The 26,737-nt window shown below is 30.8% G+C and overlaps 1 protein-coding gene across 2 annotated transcripts; it reads left to right on the forward strand.

The window, feature by feature from the left end:
• The first annotated feature begins 9,209 nt into the window (after window positions 1–9,209).
• LOC132734270 (matrilin-4-like) lies at window positions 9,210–16,710 on the forward strand. Of its 2 annotated transcripts, none has more exons than XM_060720975.1 (4): window positions 9,210–9,397; window positions 14,233–14,302; window positions 14,673–15,314; window positions 15,990–16,710. In XM_060720975.1, exons 2-4 carry the CDS (start codon window positions 14,251–14,253, stop codon window positions 16,355–16,357), a joined length of 1,062 nt encoding a protein of 353 aa, XP_060576958.1. In that variant the 5' UTR covers window positions 9,210–9,397; window positions 14,233–14,250; the 3' UTR covers window positions 16,358–16,710. The 2 variants fall into 2 exon arrangements, with proteins under 2 accessions (XP_060576958.1, XP_060576957.1); XM_060720974.1 differs by lacking the exon at window positions 9,210–9,397 and adding an exon at window positions 11,125–11,425.
• Window positions 16,711–26,737: the final 10,027 nt, after the last annotated feature.

The following is a 26,737-nucleotide window of genomic DNA, read 5'->3' on the forward strand; positions in this document are numbered from 1 at the left end:
AAAAATGCATGTAATGAAATAAAGTGGTTTTGACCTCAACATATTTAATTTTATTTAATTTCAAACGCACGACAAATTGTGGTTTTGAATGTTTATTTTTGTTTGGTTTTGTTATTGTTTGTATTTTGGGATTTGTTTTTATTTGTTTGTTTTTGTTGTTGTTATTTGTTGTTGTCAAAGAACGTATTATTTGGTTTTGACATCAAGTGATATAGTTCTCTCACCACCAACGGTAAAATTTACACGAAAAGGGTCATTGAAACAAAGTCTAAAATTGTCTTGAAGAAATACATGAACAATGTGCTGTTCTTGTTTAAGATTTACATTTGCCAGGGAAGCGCCGTTTTAAAAAAGTTAATATATGATATTTTGCTAAGCCATGCTACAAACCACTAAGACTGATACTGTGCATGATCATAAAAATTACATAACAAAATGTATTGATACTGGTCATAGTAAAATACTACACAATAAGTTAAAAATAACATACCCAACACCCATAGAGGTCATACGGTACAGCAATGAAAGTGTAAACAATTTCAAAATCATAATTAAAACAACAATGTCATGTTTTATGATTCATTCTTAGCAACCGTAATTTATATTCAAATTAGATTCAAAATTAGTATTCCATTTATATTTTCGTCAAATTTCGTTATTTTAGCTATTTTGACATATAATTTTGTGGGATAATTCATACACAAACAGCTGAGAGCTTTTATTTTCACAATGATAAATATAAATTATTTCACGTCAAACACTCTCGACTTTCTGTTTATAAACTTTTAAGAAATTTATTATTAATTTTGGAGATATTTCGCGACGCCTTTTCCTGTGTTATTTAAATGGCTATAAAATTATTATTTGTTGCTTAATGTCGAGCAACATTTTTTTCTTATTCAAGAACATTGATATCCTTTATCCGTTATGATCAACAGTGTCAGTAACTTATATATATAGGTCTTTTCACATTGTTATTCAATGGGAGTCATCTCCCTTTGCTGTTCTTACATTTGTTTTGTGTTTATCTACATGGTTCAATAAGATAACCAGCTTTAAAGAAAGGTATAGATGTACCAACGTGCCTCGAGCTCTTGGTACAATATTTCCGACAAATGTTAACATGCACAAGAAGAAAGCTTTGCTTTCTGGCTTACATATGTTATGACAAGGACTCTACATGTACACAGTTTTTCACCCTATGTTCGGTATATTTGTACTGTTTATATAAGTCTGAACTGATAACTTGCTTGCAAAATTTTCAGGTCATTTGTTCACTCCGTTGTTTTCTACAATAACTATTTTAATTGTGAAAGAAATGAAAAAAAAAGAAGATAATTAAACGTTTTTATTTCAATTATGTAATGCAGATACATGTAATTGACTCTAAAGTGTATCCCACCCTTATTAGTTTACCACCTTAAACTGTGTATCAAACCTGAAATTAAATCCCGTCCTAAATAGTATCTCACCCTAGCCTGTGCCCCGCTATAAATTAAATTTTACCCACTTTACCTTCACCCCCACCCCCACACACACCAAAAAGAAATATATACAATAAAATAAAAGCAGCATTAAAGTAGATAGGTCTACAATAGGCACATTTTCCATGAGTATTTCAAATAATGATAAAAAATAATGGGAACGTCTTATAATTTTATATTTTTATAAATTGTTGCTTGAAATGTTGATAAAATTCTAATTGATTTAGAATAAATATCAATATGATGAATCATACTGTTTTGTTATGTAACATTTTATTATCTGATATATATGTAATATTGGATCATGTTATTCACACTAGCCAATAACTTCCATGTATAATTCTTTCGTGGTTTGATATCATGTCTAACATTTGATACTAACTACCATCAACATAATAATTCATTACAAAAATAAATTATAGATAAAGGATAAAAAATGAATATGTCAGGTATTGTCATTAGACATTTCGGTAAGTAACTTTATATTGTACTATAGTGTACATTGATCAATCACTTCTCTAATTACCTACATATACACTATTATTAACAAATAATGACATTTAGTATTTGACCTACATCTCAAGACCTTCGCACGTTTGATCGAGATGCACTTGCAAAGATTCATAATAAAGGACGCAAGTTTGTCACGTGTTCATTGAAACAAATATGTAAAGACTGTCACACGATGATTGAAAATCTCGTAAAATACAAATGCACCGGGTTGTACACACACCTAATTCACTGCTTCTGTCACATTTTTACTATAAACTGTCAATATATACTAGTTATGACGATAATTATGCAGATATTAACACAATTATTTCATTAACATTTTTTCACTTAACCCATCGTTGTAATTGTCTGTGTTTTATAAATATTATATTGTTATTTAATATTATTCTCCCATACAAACGATTTTGAGACATAATTTTTAAGATATAATATGATAAAAAAAAACATATTTTAGTCATAAAAGTGTAAGGCCGTCTGTAATTACTGTTGTTGTTGATAATGATGATATTGGACCCGATGCCGCTCCCTCCTTTCGAATGTTCTCTAAGTACATTTTGTCACGTGCTTAGGTGTTTTTCACTGTGACGTCATTCTTTTAGTAAATCCCAATATGGCGTCGTCTTAATGTTTAAAAATAATTTATGATGATCTTTCCTCAATCTCCCTGAATTGCGCTCATAGTTACATAATTATATCTTGTTTTAACGGCGACAAAAAAGTTGGTAATATATCTTAAAATCAATGAAAAGATAATGAATGTAAAATTTATTTTGAAAGCACGTGTCTGAATAAGTATTGACCATAAGGTCAATTTGGATTTGTTTCCATAAGAAGTTTTAAAAGTTAATATTGTTTACAAATGATGACTATCGTCACAAAATCATCCTATTGCAATTTGATATATATCTAAGCATAAAACAACATTTGTTCAGTGATCATAAAGTAGTTCAACTTTCAAAATGGACACCTTGGAGAACAATTCTTTTAAAGTCTCATTGTAAGAGATACATAATGTGTTATTTCATAAATCAAATACCAAACTCATCATGACCAACATGAATCAAGACAGGTACGCTTATATCATACTTCGTTTTTTTTTATATTTAAAGGAAAATAAATCGTATTTTCTTAGTTACAAGGCATGTGTCACATAAATACTTATATAATATAAGATATGTAGGCAAATGTTGACACATAATTTAGCATCAGGTGCACCAGCAGCTTGCACGGAAGACAGAAGTATCCATCATCGTTTAAAATGTTAAATAGAAGCCATATGTTTGCCTTTGTTATATAAGACTTCGAAATGCAGTATTTCCTTCTTTAATAGTTTAGTTTACACTAATTTTTTAAGTGTGAAAGCTATAAGCTTCTTGAAACACTCTCCAAACTGTTCCTGGAACCATCCATTACTATAAGTAAGTAATGAGTGTAAAGTGTTTTGCTCACGGAAACAACGGCTTGCCTCTGACGTGGTTTGAACCCACGAGGCATTGGCCACTAATTGTTTGACCACTATTCCAACAAATATATTGACCATTCTAAGATTCATCTTTATCATTTCAATGGCCTGCTTAAGACGTGTTTACATTTGTACATGTATTTGTTCTTGATGTATTTGTTCTTTATGTATTTGTTCTCTATGTATTTGTTCTCTATGTATTTGTTCTTTATGTATTTGTTCTCTATGTATTTGTTCTTTATGTATTATATTTGATGGTGTTGTTGCTATAAGACATTATTTTATCTATATATATGTACATTTAACTTACAATGTCTAGTGTGGTCACATATCTATTTGCTGTGTAGATCGATTTTTTATTTAGTTATTTTTTTAGTAATTATTATTGCAAAGATATCTCACCAAATGCACGTTATATTTCATCTGTTTTTACATAAATTTATTTTCATTGTTTTATACATTAATACATGCACATCAGTGAAATGAATTTGATACTTTTGCTGCGTAGACATTCAAATTTGTAATATCTTAAAGATCCTGTATGACAGTATGATGTAATTAAGGTTGTTACCAAATTTAAGAGACATTTTATATATGTATATAAATGCTTCTAAAACAATTTTCAAATATCGAATGATATGTACTGCAAATATTTGTCCACATTAAATGTAATCATAAATATATATGCATTCATTTCTTATTGAAAATTTTGACTTGGACTTTATAGAAAATAAAGTTCTAATTACTTGCCTTTATCAACATGAACTGTAAATTCGGTAATATCTTTACAGATAATGCTTTTTTGAACTTACAATATTGATAAATCTTCATTTTAGCATTTGATATAAAACCAAAAAAATGAGTTACAGGATCTTTTAAGTATAAATCAATTGCCTAGGCTATTCCAGATGATATATGCACATAGATAGGTTTTGTATTCTACACTTCCACATGTATATAAATGATTCCATACTATCTTGTTGATTGACCTTTATTCAGAAAATTACAAACTTGTAAATAAGGATGTAAGGGAAAGTTTTCATTGGTAATAATTAACTGTCTCCCTTGTATTTAGCAGGTTTAAAAAGGGGACCACAATAACACTTTAAGCATTCATACCTTATATAGAAGTGATTTGGTCATCATAAGCTAATGTTAATCATGCAAAAAGTGTAGTGATAATTTGAAATTATCTATACAAAATAGTTTTACAACAAATTAATATGTTTTTATTTTTATTTTTTTTGCAAAATGTTAAGTTTTACAAAGTATTTATTTCCGACTAAGTAAATTTTATTAAATACAAGGGACACCTGTACCGTTTAGTAATAACCGATGCGAGGAAACAGACAGAAACGATATTCTATACAACTGTTAAACGTTCATATGCTTGACGCATATCTGGCATGCATTACTGTCGTTATAAATAGTCACGTGAAAATAAATCATTTTGCAAAATGACGTTGGTTTCAATCAACATCACTAACTATAGTACATGGTGGCTAAATGAGTTGATGAAGATTGATGTTGCCAGAGAAAATGGGGGAAATGAATATGGTTTGTGTAGATCTGACTGTATTTTGTGTCTCTAAATCTTCGGGAACGTGTTAAAGAGATTCTTAATTTTAAAAATTTAAAGTCCTTGAAATAGTAGTCCGCAGCTCGCTGATATGGTCCTCGGGTTAAAATTGTTCTCGGACATTAAGTCTATTGAGCATTCGTCTCTCGGCTAAATCATGAAATCAGAGATAATGTATGATCAGTTGTCCTTCACTTGCAACAAATTTGTAATTATTTGAAAGTGATCCAGGGAAGCCGGATAGACAGCCGGAGTTGCGAGCAAAACAAGTGTAGAGTGTCCATTATAATACACATGAATGTTATATATAACAGAATGGAATATTCCGGGAAAATTATGCTGCTACTTTAGTAGATTTTGTACCATTAAGCTATGATTTCAAGTATCTGCCGTTTTCTCTTCAGAAAAAAATTAAACACATTTCTCTCATATCATTCTTTTTTTCGAAAATAAAACAAAAATTGTAAAAAACAGACAGTTGATACCCTGGATATTCATATGAACTTGATATTTGAAAACATTATATAATTAGTACAAGAAGAGAAGATATTATGTGAAGGATACTTATCATTTTCAATACTTGAATGTATCCGAACATGTATACAGCTAAAGAAATTGTATTAGACGAACCGTGTACTATTTAGTGGTTTTCCGGGATGTACAGATCTATGATTCCGTACATAGGGATGATATAATTGGGTCTGGACTGAGACAAGCGTGATCAATGTATTGATCTTCTTTTATCTTTGATGAACATCTGGTCGGACATCAAGGCAATGCGACTGTAACATGCTTACTCATGATTATAAGCTGATTGACACATTTATATTGCACCTTTGAACTCTGATTGACATTTTGTCACTGTACATCTTGGTATAATAGTGAAAAAAAACACAACATAAAATTGAAATGTTCAAGTATTTCATACAGGATATGTAAATTTACAATCCATACCGATAAGTTTAAGCTGAGCATGTCATATTTGATATGTCAAATATCTCTTCAACACTTTGCATCAGTCATGAGTTGTAGAATGTGCATACATCCGTGATATTCCGAAGGCTTCTGCCGATGCTCTATAGCACCGGCTTAAGCAATATTCAATATGTATACATGACAATTATGTAATTTGGTATTTCGAAGATGTGGTCATAAGGAGCTGATTATTGAACCTTAAGTATGACTCTTTCATGCTATTTCATGAAAAGCAGCATATAGTCCCAAATTGAAAGAACGCATGACCTAATCAAGAAAACAATGTGCGCAATCATATCAAATGGATTTTTAAAGGTAATCAGAAGTTAGGAATCCTACCTACTTATACAGACCTCATAAGACATGTTTTAAAAACAGGCAACATACCATTAGGGTGATAATAGTGGATGAGTTGAATATTTTAAGCCTATTTTCTTAAATTTAAGATATTTTATCAATCATCTTTACTGAAATGACCAGAATGTGTTTAAAAAGAGGATATATACATTTTAATTAAATATAAAGCTAACCCCATCAGTGACCTAGAAAAACATCAGTTTAATTATGAAAAACAGTTTACCGTCATTGTAGGAGATGACAAAAGCTATACATTTATCAAAAGAATAAATGCAAAGGAATGCAGTAATTTGAAAATGAAGTAATCATGTCTTGAGAAAGTGTAATACATATCAAGTAAAAATAATGGTAATATATTCTGACGGGCAACAACTAATCTGTCATTTTTTCATTTCATTTGCTGTACTAACTTCCTTGAAATGTGTTTCGATTTATTGTTAGCACATTACTAATGTATCTTTATCCTTGACAATAGGTAGTTACATGATTGTGCCATCATCTTCTTTGAAGCAATTGGCTAATATTATAAACATGCGAGAGAGGCTGAGCTAATTCGGGAATAACCGTGTCAAGTAAGGTTGCTTAATTATTAATAAATATAATATTATAAACTATGTCATCTCATTTGCATATTATACTGATAAGTACTAATAAATGTCATAGTGAAGTATGTGAAATGATAACTCATAATTGACAATTTTACCTATATTTTACAACGACAATACTTACATACTATAGTGCTTCGTTAGCATATAATTATGATGATAGGAAAATAGTCAAATTAAATCATACACAAAAAAATGCCAAAACTTGAAATTCATTATAATTTCGTAAACAAAAAAGGCTGAAAACATATTCAGTTTTAACATTTTTATCTGCAAAACGTGAGTCTATCGGCAGCAAAACATCGCTCTGTCTCAAACTGTTTATTTGGTTTATTTTTTATTTTATTTTTTATGTTTTCTAAAAAGGCATAATGGTTTTTTATCCGTGCACATCCAATGCCTATTATAAACGACTATGGACGTTTAAGGTTAGTATTTTATATCGTTTACTCAAAGAGTCGTCTCTTATTTATAAACGAGGACTCAAACGTTTATAATGACATATTTTACAATTAGAACTAATCATTTAAATGTTACTGGCTCAAGTCATATCCAAAGGCATTTTCTCAAGCCGATTTAGCCAAAATAAACTGAACTGTATTCATACGTACTACATGAAGTCGTAGTACTAAATTATTTTGATACACTTTTAGTAAATAAATTAATAACGATAAAATCTGAACAGAAGAGATCCCTTGACAGCAAAAAACAAACTAATACTAACTGAGAACAGAGCTCCATAAGGACGGTTATGTACATTGCGATTCGGAATGGTATACGAGAAAAATAATTTTCAAGAAGTGTTATAAGTGTTTTGTAAAGTTAGTGCATTGCTTGACTTTGTTGCGCCTGACTTCTCCTCATCTTTATATGATGGCCTGGTTATTTAAATTGTTGGAACGGATATGAAAGATGAGTCCCGGAATTCTCGTCCAATAACAGCAACACACGACAGTGATGTTGCTACAGGAAATACAGCTGTAGAGGAAGATTATTGCTAGTTGAGAAGTTAAATTGTTTATAAAGCATTAATTAGGGTTTTAAATACTGACGTTTTATAGCAACAAAGATTTTCGCCAGTGGATACCACATCTTCTCACTCAATAATTACATAGATTGCATTGATATTATTATTACAGATGTGCATTGAAATTGTGCATATTTTGTATTTCATAGTGTAGTATGAGTTATAAAAGATTATCGTTATCATCTATCGCTCCCCTTAGTGTTCACTGAACTCAGTTACAGATGATGCATGCAATAAATTGTAAAAAAAAATGTATTTTGGTTTAATGACCGAGTGTTAAGCATATATAAATTTGATATTTGCGCAAATTTAATTGTTTAGATTTTGGACAGCGTTTAATGGTATTTGCATAAATAACGCTTCATAAACTTTGTTTGTTGTGAATAAATATACAGTTGTTCACAGGAAAGTGGTCAAAATCACATCACAATTACATTAAATTCATTCGAAGCTCTTTATCCTCTAAATTTCTAATATCCTTATATGATTATGTAATAATTTGGTTTAAACATATTTATTCAACAAAACATTTAACAAGTGAACAATATTTACAAAGTACATTTTGGGATTGGGCAGAAAGCTATAAAGCTTAAAAATGTCCTCTCCCAGGTAATAATTTGTTGTCTTTATTAACGGCGTGTCTCACGACTGTGTAAGTATTTAAGGTTTGGGCCTGAATTAACTATTTCATAACTTTGAATTGTATGTGCTCCTTTTATTTTACAATGTACTTTGCTCCTGTGTGTGCTTTATGCATAAACTTTACAGTAAATAAATTTGTTCTTGCGGATTTTGCGTTAAAATTTATAAATTTATTCTTTTAAGATGCAGTGAAACCAATTAATATTTGAATTTTATAGAAATTAAAAGAAAAGGAAAGACAATATGCAAATATGCAGCTGAATAGTTGGAAAACTGTTTGTACTCTACAATTCATTAACCGAATGTTACAGCTATTTTGTGTATTTGTCATTCGGTAATTATTGGAATACTGTCGATATAATATTACACAATATTTTACTTAGTATCACACAATTTTGATATCACTTAGGTGTTTGATGGGTTTTTTTTATTTTTTGTGTGTGTAAAACATATATAAGTAAAATAAAACATAATCCTAAAAAATAATTTGGATCTGTCGTACAATATTCTGACACATGTGACAAGTCGGCGCGCATGGGCAGTCTTGTTATGATATTTTATTGCCCTATGATATGTAATTATTAGTCTTAATTGGACAGAAAAGGTGATAAAGCAATTGTCATCGGACATTAACAGTTGACCAAAGGTGACATAATATATAACTGACTAAGAGAAGCATAAAGAAGTCTCTCATTTCGTGTGAAACAGTCGTCGCGGACTAACGTTTTTTTCTTTCTTGGAAGCCGACAAACGGTATGTGGTATTATAATACTTATGTACATACTTATAGATTAAACAGTTAAGCTTATACTAGAATACGAACGTATATTAATAACTGGGGAATTTTAATTACAAATTCACGTCGCATTAAAAGCATAATGACTAGCATTATATAGTGTTTTAATTGCTGGATTGTATTTTCTTAAATGGTAACATTTACCTATTGTTTTATTCAGATATATAAGTTAGAAATTAAAATGTTTTGTTGTTTTTTTTTTAAAATAAGAATATAAATATTTAGCAAGTGAAAAGTTTCAATTATTTCTTAAACTATCAATAAAATGTAGTTTAAACTATTGTAAGCTTTAGAAATTATTCAATTTCTTATTGATTATTTTTACAGTAACATATAGCAAATTAAAACTTTTATGTGTTTTGTGTACATGAATTTGATAGTTAAACTTTTAATGAAGATTTACTGATGTATTTTCATAACTAATGTTTCAAAGAGCCGATTAACGCTTGCTAATGTTTTTAAAAATACATGTATATCGAAACCAAACAGTACAAATTTTGATGAATTTATTCTTTTACAACTATTGTAACTCATACAACTCATTTTCTAATTCGTGGCAACAAATTTTAATTTAAAAAGTTAAAATTTTGAGATAATGACCGGACAGTTTAAAGTGACATTATGCTCGTATTTTCATTATTATGCTGAGATGCATTAGTTGTATATCCCATAAGGTTGACTATAACAATGGCGATTGAACAATACTTGATATTGACAAATGTTTAGGATAAAAGTATAAAAACATATAAAAAGACTATCCCACTCTTTTTTATAAATTGAACATAATCGCCAGCTTCCAAAGATATTCATGTGGGTCACGGTGGATATAAATTATTCAGGTAGCGTTTATCATGAAATTGAAAACAAATATGACAACATTTATAATTATTTTAAATTTTACACATTTAAGGAGTTAGTGTCTTCGGTGTGTTAAAACTACTTTTTTACATTTGACAGTAATGAATTTTTATAACACTTCATGAAATATTAGCATAAATTTGATGGGTTGCTGCTTTAAAGATTTATACATAATGATTTATCGCGTTTTTCTCAAAGCATTTAACAACTTGATATTTTAGAATGCAGTAAAAGGTGTTAATTTCACCTTTTGAAATAAAAGTGAATTCAGCTACCTTCCAAAACGAGGTCAAAAAAGGGCAATAGTAAAGATGGCACCGAGATGCCATGAGCATTACATTATCTAGCTCGTTGAAACGGGATAATATCTGGTTTGAACAAGATTATCATTTTTTATGAATGCGTTAAAATCTCGTTTGAAATTTGTTATATGAGTATGTCATGGGGACGCGATATTATGCCATGGTCAATAGATTAATAAAGAAGTGTCAGCCCTGTACCACCGTATATAGTATTTAAACACGTTTTAGTTTAATAAGGTTTACATTTCCATATGTAAAAATTATTGACATTAGAATTCAAGAGAACTCTTTTTCAGATATAGTAGTTTTGTTTTGATAACAATGTTGGCGTCAGCCACATTTTATCCTTTATGATGTTTTGGCATTTCAAACAAAAGCTGCGTGCTCCATATAGCCGTTTTTATATATGTTACATACTTAAAGAATAAATTATATTGCGCGCTAAAAATCTTCAATAGAGGACCTGTCAAAACGTCACATAAGACAGCCATTTTAAGTAGTTGACAAACGTGTATGGCACATCTTATGCAGTAAATTTGATAAAACCCGTCACTTGTCGTTCCAACACGCGCCATTTACTCAGATAAAGGTTCCGGCATTTTTTTGTCCGGATTCGTTTTTGAAGATTTATTTTTATCTTTTGGCAATAAAAAACTGGTGCATGCATTCTTGTCGACTGATAAAAGTCTTTCAGAAATAGTGCAATTCATTTTAGAAAACTGCTATTCATATGTGAAGAATATAACTTTATGGAAGCTAGGGAGAAAAAAATAATGTTGTGAAAGGAATTTTAAATTCTGTGAATTAGATCACTAAACTTTAGAGGTAGGTTTAATATCTTTATATCTCTAAACGTATAAAGGATTTAGAGATACATATCTTGCTTAAATTAGAAGGACTTTGACTTTTTACAGCATATATTTGTAGGATGTTACCAATATATTGCAGTGGTCCAAAACTAATTCTAATTGAAATAGTTTTAAAAACTGGTTTCTAACCGAGCAAACGAAAATATAAAGCATAGGGATATGTTTGCTATGTTTACGTTAAAAGATTTGGCAAGGCAGCGATATTAATTTGGGAAAGTGAAATGTCGACAAACATAGTCACTGTACATAATATTGTAAGCTGTGAAATAAAGCTTTGGGCAAAAATGATATCCCTCGATATCCCTTGAAAGCAATGGAAACCAAAACCAACTAAATGAAAAAAACTTTGTAAAATTAGGTTTGTTAAAAGTGGTATTGAAAAGGGCAACTTTTTCTTCTGTGCCCACTAGCACCGGCTTGTGTGGAATTGAACCATCGACACTGAAAATATTTGAACCAAAGGATCAGAAATATATAAATGTTACAAAGATATAACCGAATAAAACAAATAAAAAATGCTGTACGATATATGTTCAAAATATTTATATTACTCTTATATAAAAACTTTATTAAAGTTTATACAATTATAATATTTCGTATTTTTGATGTGTATTGTTTAAATGTTAGATCGGCAAAATATCATATTAATGTGCTCTTAAACCACCAAATATAACAGTTCGTACAACGTAAATCAAAACGAGTTTACTAGCAGTTTAGATGTTGCATTAAAAACACAATAAGTAAAATTATATTTTGAATAATAACATTAATGTATTAATCCGCATTTGAGTATATTGTTTCCTTGTGCTTATTTTTTACTGTTGTTTTTTTCAATTTCAATACGTAAATATTTGATATTTTGCAGTGTTTTATTTTGAAATTGGTTTAGCATCAGAGAAAAATAGAAGCTCAAATAAACTGCATCTAGTTATTAATTGCATAAACATTAGAAGCTTCAAAAGTGCCTAGTTGTGACATTTTTTATAAAACAATGCTTGACGCTTTTTTCTGATACTTCTCTAGTTCGAAAGACCTAAAATCGACCGAAATTAGTGTGTTGTAATTGGCTCCTTGGTTTCATTATTAGATTACCCAATTACAAAATTTCTGATCAACCGACCCCTTCTTCTATAAAACATATTAATGAGCGGCGCCATGACAAAACCAACACAGTGCGTTTGCGACCAGCATGAATCCAGACCAGCCTGCGCATCCGCGCAGTGTGATCAGGATCCAAGCTGTGCGCTTACAAACCCTATTACAAGTAGAAAATCTGATAGCAAACATCATGGATCCTGATCAGACTGCGCGGATGTGCAGGCTGGTCTGGATCCATGCTGGTCGCAAACGCACCATGTTGATTTTGCATGGCGCGGAAGTAAAAGGTTATTAGAAGTTTGTTATACACGTTTTGATGAAGTTTTTCCGGCTATAAATCAGATCTATTTTGTACCTAGATGATCCTTTTATTACTTAACCTTTAGTTTCGAATTTAAATCTAAACTTTTATTAAAAATAAATGCCAAATTATACATTTTTAATGCACGGTGTGAAAATTGAAATGTTTTTTTAATGATATGTTTCATTTCGTTTTTGATAGTATAAACTTTAATGTGTTCATGATAAACAGAGATATTTTAAAGACGATATTTTTAAGATTATCTTCAAAAAAAATACGTATAACTTTTGTAACATTATTTTTATCAATACAGGCAATGCAGAATTTACACTGCTAGTATTTCTCTTATGAATGTTCTTTATCTAAATTTATACATATCAAAACTGGAAAATTTTATTTTAGTTCTAAAAAGATCAAAATTTAATTACCTTGAATGGTAAACCTTTTGTCAAAGAACTTTAAAAGACATTCTGTGTTTCCCACTTTTGAAATTTTAGCAAAAAGCAAAATTTATATACGTTAATGCATCGAACATACTCTTAGACCATTATTTAGAGGTCATTACGTTCGTGTTTGCCCTTTATAAAGAAGCATAGATGTATTCGATTTGAGGCATACTGTGCCTTTAAGATAATATCACTTGTAACTAAATGGACCTTTAACGTAATAAAGATAAGAGCAACTTTTTATTTAAGAACGTTGTCTTGCAGATCGTAAAAAAATATGTTCTTTACGATTGAGAGTTAATTTATTTCGTCTTAATTTCATTTCACTAATTCTCATAAGTTCAATTCGCAAAATATAATTATTTTACATTCATCATTATCGTAATTATCATCAGCAGCAACAAATTCATTATAAATATTATCATTATCACCTCCTCCGATTTCACCAACACCCATTGTCATCAGCACCATCCTCAAAAATAATGACAACAACATTATCATTATCATCATCATCATTATAAGTATATGTGTTATCAATGAAAATCACAAAAACATCAGGAACATTTTTATTACATTCACGATTACTGTAATAATCTTCTTCTACAATCTCAATAAACGTCATCATATTTTTTTCTTCTATTCTTCTCATTCTTCTTTTTCTCTTCTTCCTTTTGTATTCTTTTTTTCTTCTAATTCTTTTGTCTTCTTCTTCTTCTGCTCCTTCTTTTTTCTTTATCTCCTTCTATTTCGTCTTCTTCTTCTTCTTCTTTTGCAACTGCTACATTCTTATCATAAAAAAAGAGAATAACCACATCATCATTATTATCACTTTCATTAAAAATGATATTTATAATTTACAACAACATTATCATTATCGTCATCATCAAATTGATTTTATTATAAAATTATAAATTACAGGAGAACTATCACAAAACAATGTTGTTTACGGTAATGTGCACCTTGTTGGGGATGTTGTCGTTTGTATCAGGTATGTGTAATTGTTTGATAAAATGTATAGACAAATTGTTTATCAAATTTATTGTATATCGGCATTATGTAAGATACATTCTTATTATATATATAAGCTATCACTTTTATTTGAACATATTGCCGATTTACATGACAAGATTTGATTTAATAATTCATTTGCAGCAATAGTTCGAAGAATGAAAATAAAATACAAGCTGCATAGCTGGTCCTGTTAATAAGCTTGAAATTATAATCAGTGGATTCGCGAAAAAAAAAAGAAAACTATGATATACAAAATATACCCTAATTTTATTAAATGTAGACGATTAGACTAACATACATTACAAATTTGCTTACATTAAAAACATGTGATTTTTTTTGTTTTGCAGGTCAATGCCCGGGCAAAGCTGATATAATTTTAGCCGTGCCTGCCTCAGAGCTTATACCAGGGCAAGAGTTCTTCCCTTTCGAGAGATTTCTTATAAATCTAGTCAGTTACTTCCGCCTCGACAATGACAATGTCAATATTGGCCTTATCCTTTATGGAAAGACACCCATACCAATAAGCTGGCCACAACCTTTCAAGTCAGCGAAGCAGACGAACACGCGAATCACACTGATGTCTCAGCGTTTGAATTTCGTTGATCAGTTGAACGGCGGAAATGACGTATCTTCCGCTTTGGGGATGATGCGTTACATGTTTCAAAATCCAACCGGTCAGCCTCAGACAAAGCCTAGAGATGGTGTTAAAAAGATTGGGGTATTTTTCACATACAACAGAGTTCAGGAAAATGAGCGCCCATCTGTAATAACGGCAGCAGAAGAACTTAAATCTGACGGCGTTGTCGTCTATGCTGTCGGCAAAGGAAGAGCTGGACCAGAATTTGCCGCAATTGGTTCCGATTACTGTAAATCTTTCTCAATGGGACGCTTTATTGACGGCCTGCCAAGCGTCTTGGCTTTCTTAGGAAGCAGCATTTGCTCGGAGATGGACCCTAACGTCAACGTATCAGCACTGAACTGTTTTCCACGTGAGTTATCACATAATCGTAAAACTGCACGTTTGTAATGTCGCTTTTCATTGAATAATCGTGACGTTTATGTAGTTTTATATACACGGCTACTGTCAATTTATCAAGAAATCTCTCTTTTGTCTCTTAAAAGAAGATGCTTGCTGTATTATAAATTCGTTATAAATGTTTTGACAGGCTATATGACCGTCTATAAATAGTTGTTTGCAAAATAACCGTTTATATATGGCCATATAACCTGTCAAATGTATTTAAACTTTGAAACTAATAATATAACTTTACAATCATATAATACTCACTTCTATTCCATACAATACATTGTTAATATATGTTTTCATTTTAACATTAAAAACATTCTTCGTTACTAAAAAATGATAATTTTATATTATACAAAATTCTTCTTATTGTTAATAATGCGGTAGATGAAGTAGCAGCCTAATTTTGTATACTTTTGTCTAAATTGTCAAATTTTCCGTAAAATACTCATCCTTCAACCAGTCATGTTCGATCAGTTTTGAACCCTGTTTCCTCCCAGTGACCTAAAGCTTTACTTCAAACATGCATATATATAAAACTTATTAATATAGTACTTAAATAATGGTCTTACGACTTTCAGTCAATTTCATACATTTAATTCCTAACGTAAAACGCTATGTCATTTAATCTATTTTCCAGAGCTGTACCAAAGGAAAGAGCCAGAGCCAATCCAATGCTCTTCAAAATCAATCTTGTTCCAAGACCCTGAAAACTGCGCATATTTCTATCATTGTCTGTTCAGAAGACCAGTTCAGGAGCCATGTCCAATTGGAATGTTATTCGACCCTATCGCTCAGTCGTGCAACTACAAAGAATTCGTTTCTTGCTACTCGGATATAAACTGTCCCAAAAAAGACGGTCTCTTTCCGCATCCGACAGACTGCAGCAAATACGTAAACTGTTTTGACTTCCGCCCATATATTCAGTCCTGTCCATACGGTTTATGGTTTGACGAGAAAACAGGAGGCTGCGAATCAGCAGACAAAGTTGCTTGTAGAAAATTTTAACGTATTTACTGACGTGGCGCATAAACATTTGACGATGGAGATTGCGTTAGATCTCACTTTTTGACAGATTTTGCCAATTGTCTTAAAATATATCTTTATATTCAGAGAGGGATCCTTTCTGAAGGCAGTTGGTGGTGGCTATTTGTAAACAAGACATTATCGACAATGTGCTTAATGTTTTTTAAAATATTTCTACACAAAAGCCCGAAACAAATGTTGATGGATACTAAAGTCATCTGCAACAAAGGCAGTTGGTGCTTCTTAGAAGAGATTGGCTACGAGTTAATGCCAAACATGATATGATGACGGAACAAAAATGCGACATGAACTTGTACAAAATAATATATTATGTAAAAATAAATGAGATTATTTGTTTGTAATTATTCATTCTTATTTATGACTTTTTTAATTTTTCAGTGTCACCATGCGCATTGATAAATAACACTACTTTCAGATGAGTAAAAATGTATCTGTTAAGTTCACATGCAATTTAATGAATGTTGTTCACCTTCATTCTGTCGGGGTTTAAGCGAAACTAACAATAAATAAATTTGAGAACTATATAAATTCACCAGAAGCTATCAATTGACATGACATTGAGAATACCTTTGCATTTTTATTCATAATACATGTAGTATATCTCATGCCTAAACGTTTGAATTCAGGGTCTTTAATTGTTACGGTCAATAAAATAAACTAATTGTTGATGATAAATGCTCATGTCCAATAAACACAAAATTAGCTTGTCTTGGCCTTAAAGTATGGAAAGCATGATTGGGGATGTTTTTAATGGACAGATGATGCTAAACGCGACCATTTAAGTCGCTTCAGATTAGCTTGGCTGCCATTCAAAAATCTAGTCGTGCTTATTTATAATTAATTACGAGATAAAACGTGTCACTGAAGATGACGTTTTATGAATAAACTAGGTTGTCTTTTTGTTGTTTTTTTATATTTTTTTTTGTTTTTAAAATTTACACCGGTAGTGTGTTACTATTGCTGTATTGTATAACGGTTGCCGATTATGAACCCCAGTGGATCGGTAAACATCGGCAAATTCCGAGTAATATCGTAAAATTATACAGACGAAGCCGCTTTTGCCATTTTCCTACTGTTTTCATAATACCTATTTTAAATACAAGTTTGTTTGAGGTAGGGTGTTTTCCAATGCGACGTCATCATTTAAGAAAATGCCAAAATGGCGGCTCCCAAACATGTTCAATAGGGTCCGTTAAGTTATTGAATGTCACCAATTACGCACATTTTTATTCACTTTCTCGTTCACATTCACAGAACTGTCGAATGAATGGTCAATAAACTTTTATTTAAGTATTATCTTCTTTTTGCATATAATAATGATAACTTGATAAAATTTAAATTAAAAATTAAGTTTGTAATAGTTATTTATCGCTCAAAATTGAATATAATCGGATACAGTGTGACAAAGTTGTATCGGTACGTGGCGATTGTAAAAAGTCGCCGACACTTTCGTTCGCCATTTTGATTTAGGTAGGTCTAATCAATTAAATTCTGATAAGTTGGAATTAGTGTATTTGCTCTTCAAATGACTTCAGCGGCACATCATTTACATGCAACAAATCCAAGCAATATGAGAATATTCTCGTTAACGACGTTTACATATACTTTTGTTCGTGAGAGAAAATAGCTATTTAAAAACTTCCACATAGTGTGTCACTGGTTATCACGCCGTTACGGTCGAAAATATCTATGATGTTCATTTCAATTTCAATGTAAATCAAATAGTTTTTTCTGCCCAACTTACCAAGGAACTATAGGAACTATTCTTTTTAAATGCCTTTATAAAATACTTGTACTGTATCATACAAAATAAGATTGTTGCGAATTTTGAGGTCATTGCTCTAGGTGTCAAAGATAGATGGATTTATGTGAAGTAAAAAAAAATATTTATGTTTTATGTGACATCCGAGTGACCGGAAAAAAATACTATTTGGGTGAGATCATGACTTATTTTTAATATGAATTTACCATTAAATTATACTTTGAAATAAATAACACACTGGTACGATTTCAATAGTTTATTTTAGATTACCCATAACAGCTTGTTCGCACAAACGAAATCTTATTACAGTGACTTTAGAGTTGTTTTCTACCACTTTTCCTTGTGTCCTTAAGATAATTTTGGCTGTGTCTAGCTCAATATCCTTGGCTTAAGAGGTAGATACATTGACCACTTTAACACCGCTTCCTTTAATAAGTTTAATTTTGTTACTACTTGTATGTTCATAAAATGTCAATTTCTTCAACAGTTGATACATTTGACTAAGTCATTTATTTTACACGAATAAAAGTCAAAGAAACTTCGAATGACGAAATGTACACCTTTTTGACTCATATGATAAACCTTTTTCTTAAACTTACATTTTAGAAATAATAAGATCCATACATTTTCCCTTAATTTTCACGATTGAAAATTCACTCAATAATTACACATCTAAATATATTATAGCAGTACAGAATAAATGAGGTTTGTAAGAAATTGATTTAACCCATTACTTCATGAGCATTTTGTGAAAAATGACTGTTTTCATTGAAAAGTCTCCAGTTACAAGTTCAAATTGCTATAAAACTATAAAAACTGCTTTAATACTAATCAAACTTGGCTAAAATGTTGACTGGACCATTGCCTTTGCAACAACATGCTCAGGCTTAAATTTCCTGTTACCATGGCAACGAGGGGACATCTCAAAATTGCCAAAAATAACTATTTTGCCTTGATTTTTTCCATCAAAATTGATTTCAAAGTGCCGCAACTTCTCAATGGATTGAGATAGAGTCAAATGCTTTTCAGCGTTGGTTACACGTTACCTTTTGATCGATCTGGGGTCATCCCCTTTCTGGCAACCCCCTGATGTATCTTTCGGTTGGGGGCCGCGCCGAAAAAGTGGTCACTTTTATAAACAACATTTCTCAAACAAAAACAAGTGTTAGGGGCCTAAATAAGGAATTTTTTCACCATTTGAGACAACGAAAAAGGGGGGATGAAAAAGGCGTTAAAAGGCGTGTATATCGCGTAATATGTTAAATGATACACATCATAACAATCAGATAGAAATGCAACAAAGGTTCATTGATATATTAAGTCTTTTCAATAAAAAGCAAAAACTTGATTAATAAATCTACAAAAATCAAAGAAACGGTGAAACGAAGCGTGGACTCTGTATTGCATCTAATTTAGCATGTCATGTAGTCCAAAGATTTTTTGGTTAACGTTAGACTTTAAAAGGTCCGATTGTGTGCTATTGAAATAATAATTGAAGGTTTCATCACATAGAAAACATTTAAACACATTAAATGGCTCTGTTCATGTCTGGCAGTGATTAAAACAAACTACTGTAGACACCCCCTAGCGCCGATTTTAGTATCTATGTAATATACTTAATATCCCTGTGTATATAACAAAAGTAAACATTTTTCCCGTTTTCTGTTCAGTTTGTGTAAGCATGTTGTACATAATTAGAATTTGTTTGACACAAGCATGACATTGTGACACTAAACGGTAAAAGCACTGCATACAATAACATCAAGTTTGATGTTTCAACTTTTTATGTCAACAATTCAGAGGTGCCAGAACAGCAAAATTTTTCTAATAAACGTCACTTTAAATTAGCAGTATGTCATTCAAATTTAACATTGGACACATTTTGTTATTTTAAATTAACGTTAACTCATACCACTAAAAATTATGTTTTTATAACTAAAATAAACATCCACATTCTTGAAAGGGAAAAAAAGGGAAAATAAGATGCAGGAACTTGTTGAACAGAGCAACATGCCTCATACCCTAGCACCGTCTTAAACGGTGCTCAAACCAAACCTGAGAAATATTTTATGTTTGAAATTGCCTGCTGACAAACTGCTGTTAACTCTCTTTGCATGTCTTGAATTTGAATTTTGAATGACTAAAAGATTAAATGGTTTTGTCCGAACACACATGTCTGTGCATGTCTTAAAATTTACACAAAGCTGCAAAAACGTATCCTAATATTGTATAACAGATGGGAATTTATTAGGGGAAAAAAGAAAATTACTACAAAGTGACAAAAAAATGAAACTAATATTTTATATGAATATAAATACATGTATGTCGGCTTACAGACATAATATGTCGAAATTAATAGTTTTTGTATGAATTCACGTCCATCTTTACTTCAGCCTGTCTGAACATAAGCAATTTATTCAGTAAGCAACCACACATGAACAAATTAATGCAAAGATTCCTGTAAATGAAGCATATTTAGTTTGTCAACAGTCACGTGTTCTTGACCCATAGTTACTCTTATCCGGGATATAGCAGTTATGTTATAAATTTAATTTACAATCACGCAAGTTTCATATTTGTTGTTGAAATCATAAAAATGTCCTTTTTATAGGCTTTGTTTTTATACTTCATCGGCAATTTTATAGTATTTCAAAGAAACCCCGTAATGTTAACATTAACGTCTTTTATTTATTTCAAGGTTCTTATCAAATCGAGTTTTCTATTATTTTTTGTTTTACTTGTCATTTATGCTAGTACACATATTCTAAAATATGATCGGAGTGAATTTCCGTCAAATTCCTTTATAATGTATGGATAATCACCAAAGTAGATAGGATAATATTAATTAGAGTAAATGTATGTAAATGCACGAATAGAACAATTATAGTTCCATCTTTGTTTTCTAGTACCTGTGAAGATTCTGTCTGGTTTATTACTATGTAAAAATCGCCACCAGGTAATTTAAAGCACCAAGAAACTTAAGTGAATTCAAATATAGTGTCTTATTAAACAAAAAAGTTAAAAGCTAAAAAATATTATTTTATCTACAGAAGTTGTGTCAAATCATACCTTGTTTTAATGACGGTTTGATTGCTTTTACTATGAATATAACTTTATAAAAGAAACGAAAAGTGTCATTTTTTTCGAACATAAAACACTCCGAATGCATTCTTATGTTCGAAATCTGAGTTCAAATTTTCATTTACATCTCTAAAAATGGTTAAAATATTTTGTGTATCATTTATAAGCCGCTTCTGTCCAAAAAATCTAAGGACGATTATTTTTATTCTTCAAATGGCGAATTCCAAGTGCCTAGATACTGATGTATTAACTTGATAACGATAGCAAAATAGAAAAAAATAAAACGCGCCCGGATCTTGGTAAATCAAAAAACTCACGTGCTTTTAAGTTGGTATTTATATATTTTAAAAAAAGTTAACGCTCACGGATGTTGTTATCAATAAAAAACAAATTTAAAAATTATTTATTGCTCGAGTTGCTGTTTGTATTTAATCATACACGAAACGGTGGTAAAATATTGTTATCACGCTATAGTTATAGCTATACTGTGTAACATGAAATACAAGATCATCAAGGAAGGCTGACATTCATTGAAGTCTGCATCATGCACTGTTTATAAAGCAGAGTGGCATTTATGAGATATAAACCGTTTTATTTATTTGTTTGTTTGTTTGTTTGTTTATTTATTTGTTTATTTGTTTATTTGTTTGTTTATTAAAGGGAGACACAGGCAAAAATTTTATTTCTTCGTTTTGAATATTTCTTTTATCATTCTGTAATTGTCCTCGAAATGAATACACTAGGCAGTCACAGGAACAAATATTTTCTCTTTATCAATTATAATAAAATGGTGGTTTCCTAACTTGACCCGCGTGGGTCAGACTAGAGCGTAAAATATCACAATAGTTGTCACAGTGAACTCTGGAAATATTTAAGAACATGTCATATGAATGACTAAGACTTTTTTAATAATAAAATAAAATATCGCCAAAAACTGTTATTGTAACTTACAGGGTTTGTTCAAGTCACATGACTTGTTTTTAAATTCTGTCGGCGTCTAAATTTCGTTCAATGTATATAGATATATTTACGCTTTGAACCCAAAATATATGAGATTATACAGTTATGCATGCTGGGTCTTTACGAAATGTCTTTTAAGTGTGATTAAGTACATACGATCATTTTAATATTTTTGTCATTAATTTGTCTGAGTATCCCTTAAAAGTTGGTTAAACCTGTTCAACTCAAATATCATTTATTCGAGATAAAAAAGATTTCATTTATTTGATTAGTATGTTTTGTTTGTTCATTAAAGTTGGTTAAAACTTTTAAATTCAAATACCATTTGTTCCGGCCGATGTATAAAGCGGCATGCTTCCAGGTGAGTAAAATAAATCTTCACTTCCGGTAAAATATTTATATTTAACCGTTACTATGCTTCAATGGACTTTTCCAACTTGAAAATCTGGGCATAACTATCTATCAGTTATTAAGACATAAATTCCAAAATAAGTACTGACTGAATAGTGAATAGACCATGATCAGAAAGAGGTTGGCCAGTCATATTTTATTTCCGTTAAAATGGCCAAAATTTTGCCCTGTTTGAACTATGTTAGTTGGTATAAAATACGAACATGTTGATATCGCTGATATTGTAGAAGTTATCTCAATCAAAAGTGGTGTAAGACTCTTATAGACCAGTAGACAAGAATAATGTATTGAATATCAATTCAATACAATTAGTGATACATTAGTCTTAAAAAATAAGAAACCACCCACGTCAAATTGTAACACACACAAAAAAAACAATAACACGCTACCAAAACGTATAAATGCCAGGTTCAGCCGCTTGCAAAGGTTAAATATGTCAAAACCATGATTTGGTGCACTGGTCCGGATAATTTACCGCCACCGAACGGTATTTATCAACTCAGTATAGAAAAATAAGAACGAAGACACCATTTAAAGTTTCTACAAGCAAAAACTAAATACCATCTATCTATTTTTCAGACGAAAAAATTTTGTATTTCAGTGTGGTTTTTCTTTCTTATTAGCAAAGTCCAGCGAGTGCCAAATGGAAGATAAATGACTGTGTCTCAATTTTATAGATATACTACTGTTGCTATTACAATGCCCTGATTATGTTACAATGAGTTTTTAGATGACAAAACTATAAGAAACGGTCATATTTCACAGTAAATAATCTTTTTTGGGAAATGCATGCTCACTTGTAAAACTTGTGTGGCCTATTTTTAATGTCATTCTTTTTTATTATTTCTTTTTTTTTATTTGTTACCTCCACAAAAATTACAATTTTGTGGAAATGATTTCGTCTGATCCCTACGTAATATATTAAAATGTGTTAATGTTCTGCACTCGTTGCTCTCATGGTATTTTGGGGATACTAATTAAGAAATGTTCGGTTAAAAGACACGGGCAAACACAAAATGTGCATTTTAATTCCGAGTTGCCAAAAATACAATTTCAAGTTATTTTGAACACGTTTACACAATCTCCCAACCTTTTCTATTCATTGCTAACGATAATAAAATCTGATAGCCATTCTCGGAGGGGGAAGTAATGTAACGACTTTGGTAGAATGTCATAGAAATCTGGAAACAAATTGATCAAACGGAAGCATTAATATCATCAAAATTACCTGAAAATTGCAGACTTGGTTTGATTGAGTCTGTACATGTGGGATAATACATAAGTGCAACATACCTCATACTCATTATCACAAACCCGTGTCTGTTTTGCGACTCCGTAAAAATGGTATTGCACGGCCGTGCATATAGTTTGACGTGTCGTCATTTGCGTTATAAAAACATAGCGTTAAGACGCGCTAAATGTTAGCGTTATACTATAGGCCCTTCGTTGAAAAATGTTTCTTAATCACTTCGACCGATCTTTATTTTTGGTATGTGATAAATAGAATATTGAATTCGTGTAAGTTTAATACTGAATTTATTGAACTCGTTGAATAAAATATTATGCTCGCCAGAGGCTCGTATAATATAATTGTATACAACTTATTAAATAAATTCAGGATTTAACTTACATACACTCATTCGAGGTCCTCTATTTATGAGCATTACAATATGCAAAACCTAAAGGTGGGGAATTAACATATAGGAAAGTATTCCATATAAAAGGGCATAAAGTACTCTCGGTGGTGAGCTAGATTTTCATTGACAAGGTTTGTGTGCCGTACATGTTACACTGTTACGCATATTGTACAGCTTCTGACAGTTCAGCGGTTTTTTTGTTGTTGTTTTTTTTACCATGGGCCATTCATGCGCCTCTAGAATCGTCTGTTTGCAGATGCGTATTCAGAGTGGCAAGATCATTGGTTTCTGTTACAAAAGATTCCGTGTTAATGTCGTCACAATTTATAACAGCAAATAAAAAGTTTTATCGTATTAGTAGTAAGTTAACTATATTTTATTTTTAGTTTTGGTTTGCATTATGTACATGTACCTCAAAAAGGCATTGCAGAAATCCCAAAAAATAGTGTTACTATTATATATTTATTTCTGATATTGATTATCTTCCAGGGTCCACTTAACTATAAATTTTATGTTCCTGGATGTAATATTTAATTTATTAGCAAAATGAGGAAAATATTTTTATAATAATGTTTTTAAAAGCACACCTGTGGTGGTTTTTAGCTCGACTAAATGTATTTTAAGACTAGAGAAAGAGAGAGCTATTGTACTCACCACTCACCCAGGCGTTTGATTAAGCGTTTGTGTGCGATTTGGTAACACCACAACTATTAAAAGGAATATGTTGAAACCCCACACCATTTAGTTAGAGCAAATTAGAAGGTCACTATCCAAGGCCCGTTCATGGACGTTGGTAGAATTATGGACCTTTTTGAACTTTTTTGAAACTTTCTAAATTATCTAAGCGCTTTTTGTACTATGAAGCACTGACAATAGTCGAACTTTATGTTATAAACATACTTAGCTAATTTAACTAGCACATAATAGAACTGTTTTCTTATAATGATTTATTCCTAATATTGCTTATATTTTACATTGAGAGCCAAGTCATTTCAATTTTAACTGGTAAGTACTGAAATCATTTTTCCAAGTACTTGTACTGACATTACATTACTCTTACAACATTTTTCTAGTATTGATACTGGTATTCCATTAATAACAGTCACAAATTAATGGTACTAGTACTGATGCTGCATTTCGAGCAAATAGTTTCTTTTTTTGTAAAATTGCCAACATTGTTTTCGGTAAGAGCACACTTGTTAATCTTGTATATATTTTTATTTATAAAAGAGCAAACATTATTTTTTAAATCTTGTACATTATGATTAGTGCTTTTCAGAAAATTGATCTGGTACTGATGGTGCATAAGTTAACAGGTGCTTAATTACTTCACCCATAGAACTAGTTGGTACATGCTTTCAGGGCCAATGATTTGTACATATTTATACTGAAATTACTTTGTCAGAATTACCATATGACTCCATTAGTCCTCGCTATAAACCCCATACCCCTTGAAGGATTCTCTTCAAACTTCTTGGTTCAAATGTGTGCCTGCAAGCTTTCCGTGGGGATCGAATGCAAGACAATTTTGTGTCCGCACTATAAATTCTTAAATCCTTAAAGGTCTTTCTTTGAAATTAGCTTAAATATTTACCATAACAAAAGGATAAAGGGACTTGCATCAAATCCTGTGTCATACATGTAGATGGTAGGGTAATGATACGTCACTCAGGCGATATGTTTAAGCTCTATTTTACTATGAAATTAGTAGATGCTATATGTCAATAGAACACAGTCACGCTTCAATGCGCCGGGAGAATGAAACAAAAACGTCGTACTGCTTTGTTAAAATGTTTAATAAACTATTTCTAATAAAAACTTTCCAGTGTTATTTTGCTTAACCCTTACCACACCGAATATCTCAAATAGACTTGTCCATTTTAACAAATCATCATGTTCTGGAAATGTTAAAACAAGTATTGACTGAATAGTGAACAAGTGAAATAAAAATTAAAACAGATTTTAAAAAAAAATCAACAAAAGTGGTGTTAAATGTAAATTTTTGTAGCTAAATGTATATCTATTGCAGCAAAAGTTCACAAGTTTTAGTAACACAAATGCATGAAAAATATGAAATTATAAAGAATTTCAGATGGAAATAATCGCGATAAAGATTAACAAATATAGAACCTTTGAATTATCTAATAAATGTGAAATATGTAATATTATAAGAAATTTTTAATCCAAGTCAAAGTCAAAATTTTTTTTTGCAATTCGGCAGATATCTGTCTTTGGCAATACAAGCATAAATATACATATGGCAAACACACAATAATAAATCTAACAAAAGCAAACATACATTGAATGAAAATTATACATAACAATGCATATATTGTGTTAAGATTATTTTAGTATATCGACAATTTAATACCAATCATAGCAAAGATCTAAGATTGTTTTAATATTTATTTTATAATTGTTCTTTTCTTCTATCAAATGCATCTCTATAGAATTTGCTTAAATGGTATAGATTTTTTTCTTTTAGAATTT

This window comes from Ruditapes philippinarum, unplaced genomic scaffold (assembly GCF_026571515.1).
Source record: "Ruditapes philippinarum isolate M1 unplaced genomic scaffold, ASM2657151v2 ctg6226_1_1_1_1, whole genome shotgun sequence".
NCBI lineage: Eukaryota > Metazoa > Mollusca > Bivalvia > Venerida > Veneridae > Ruditapes > Ruditapes philippinarum.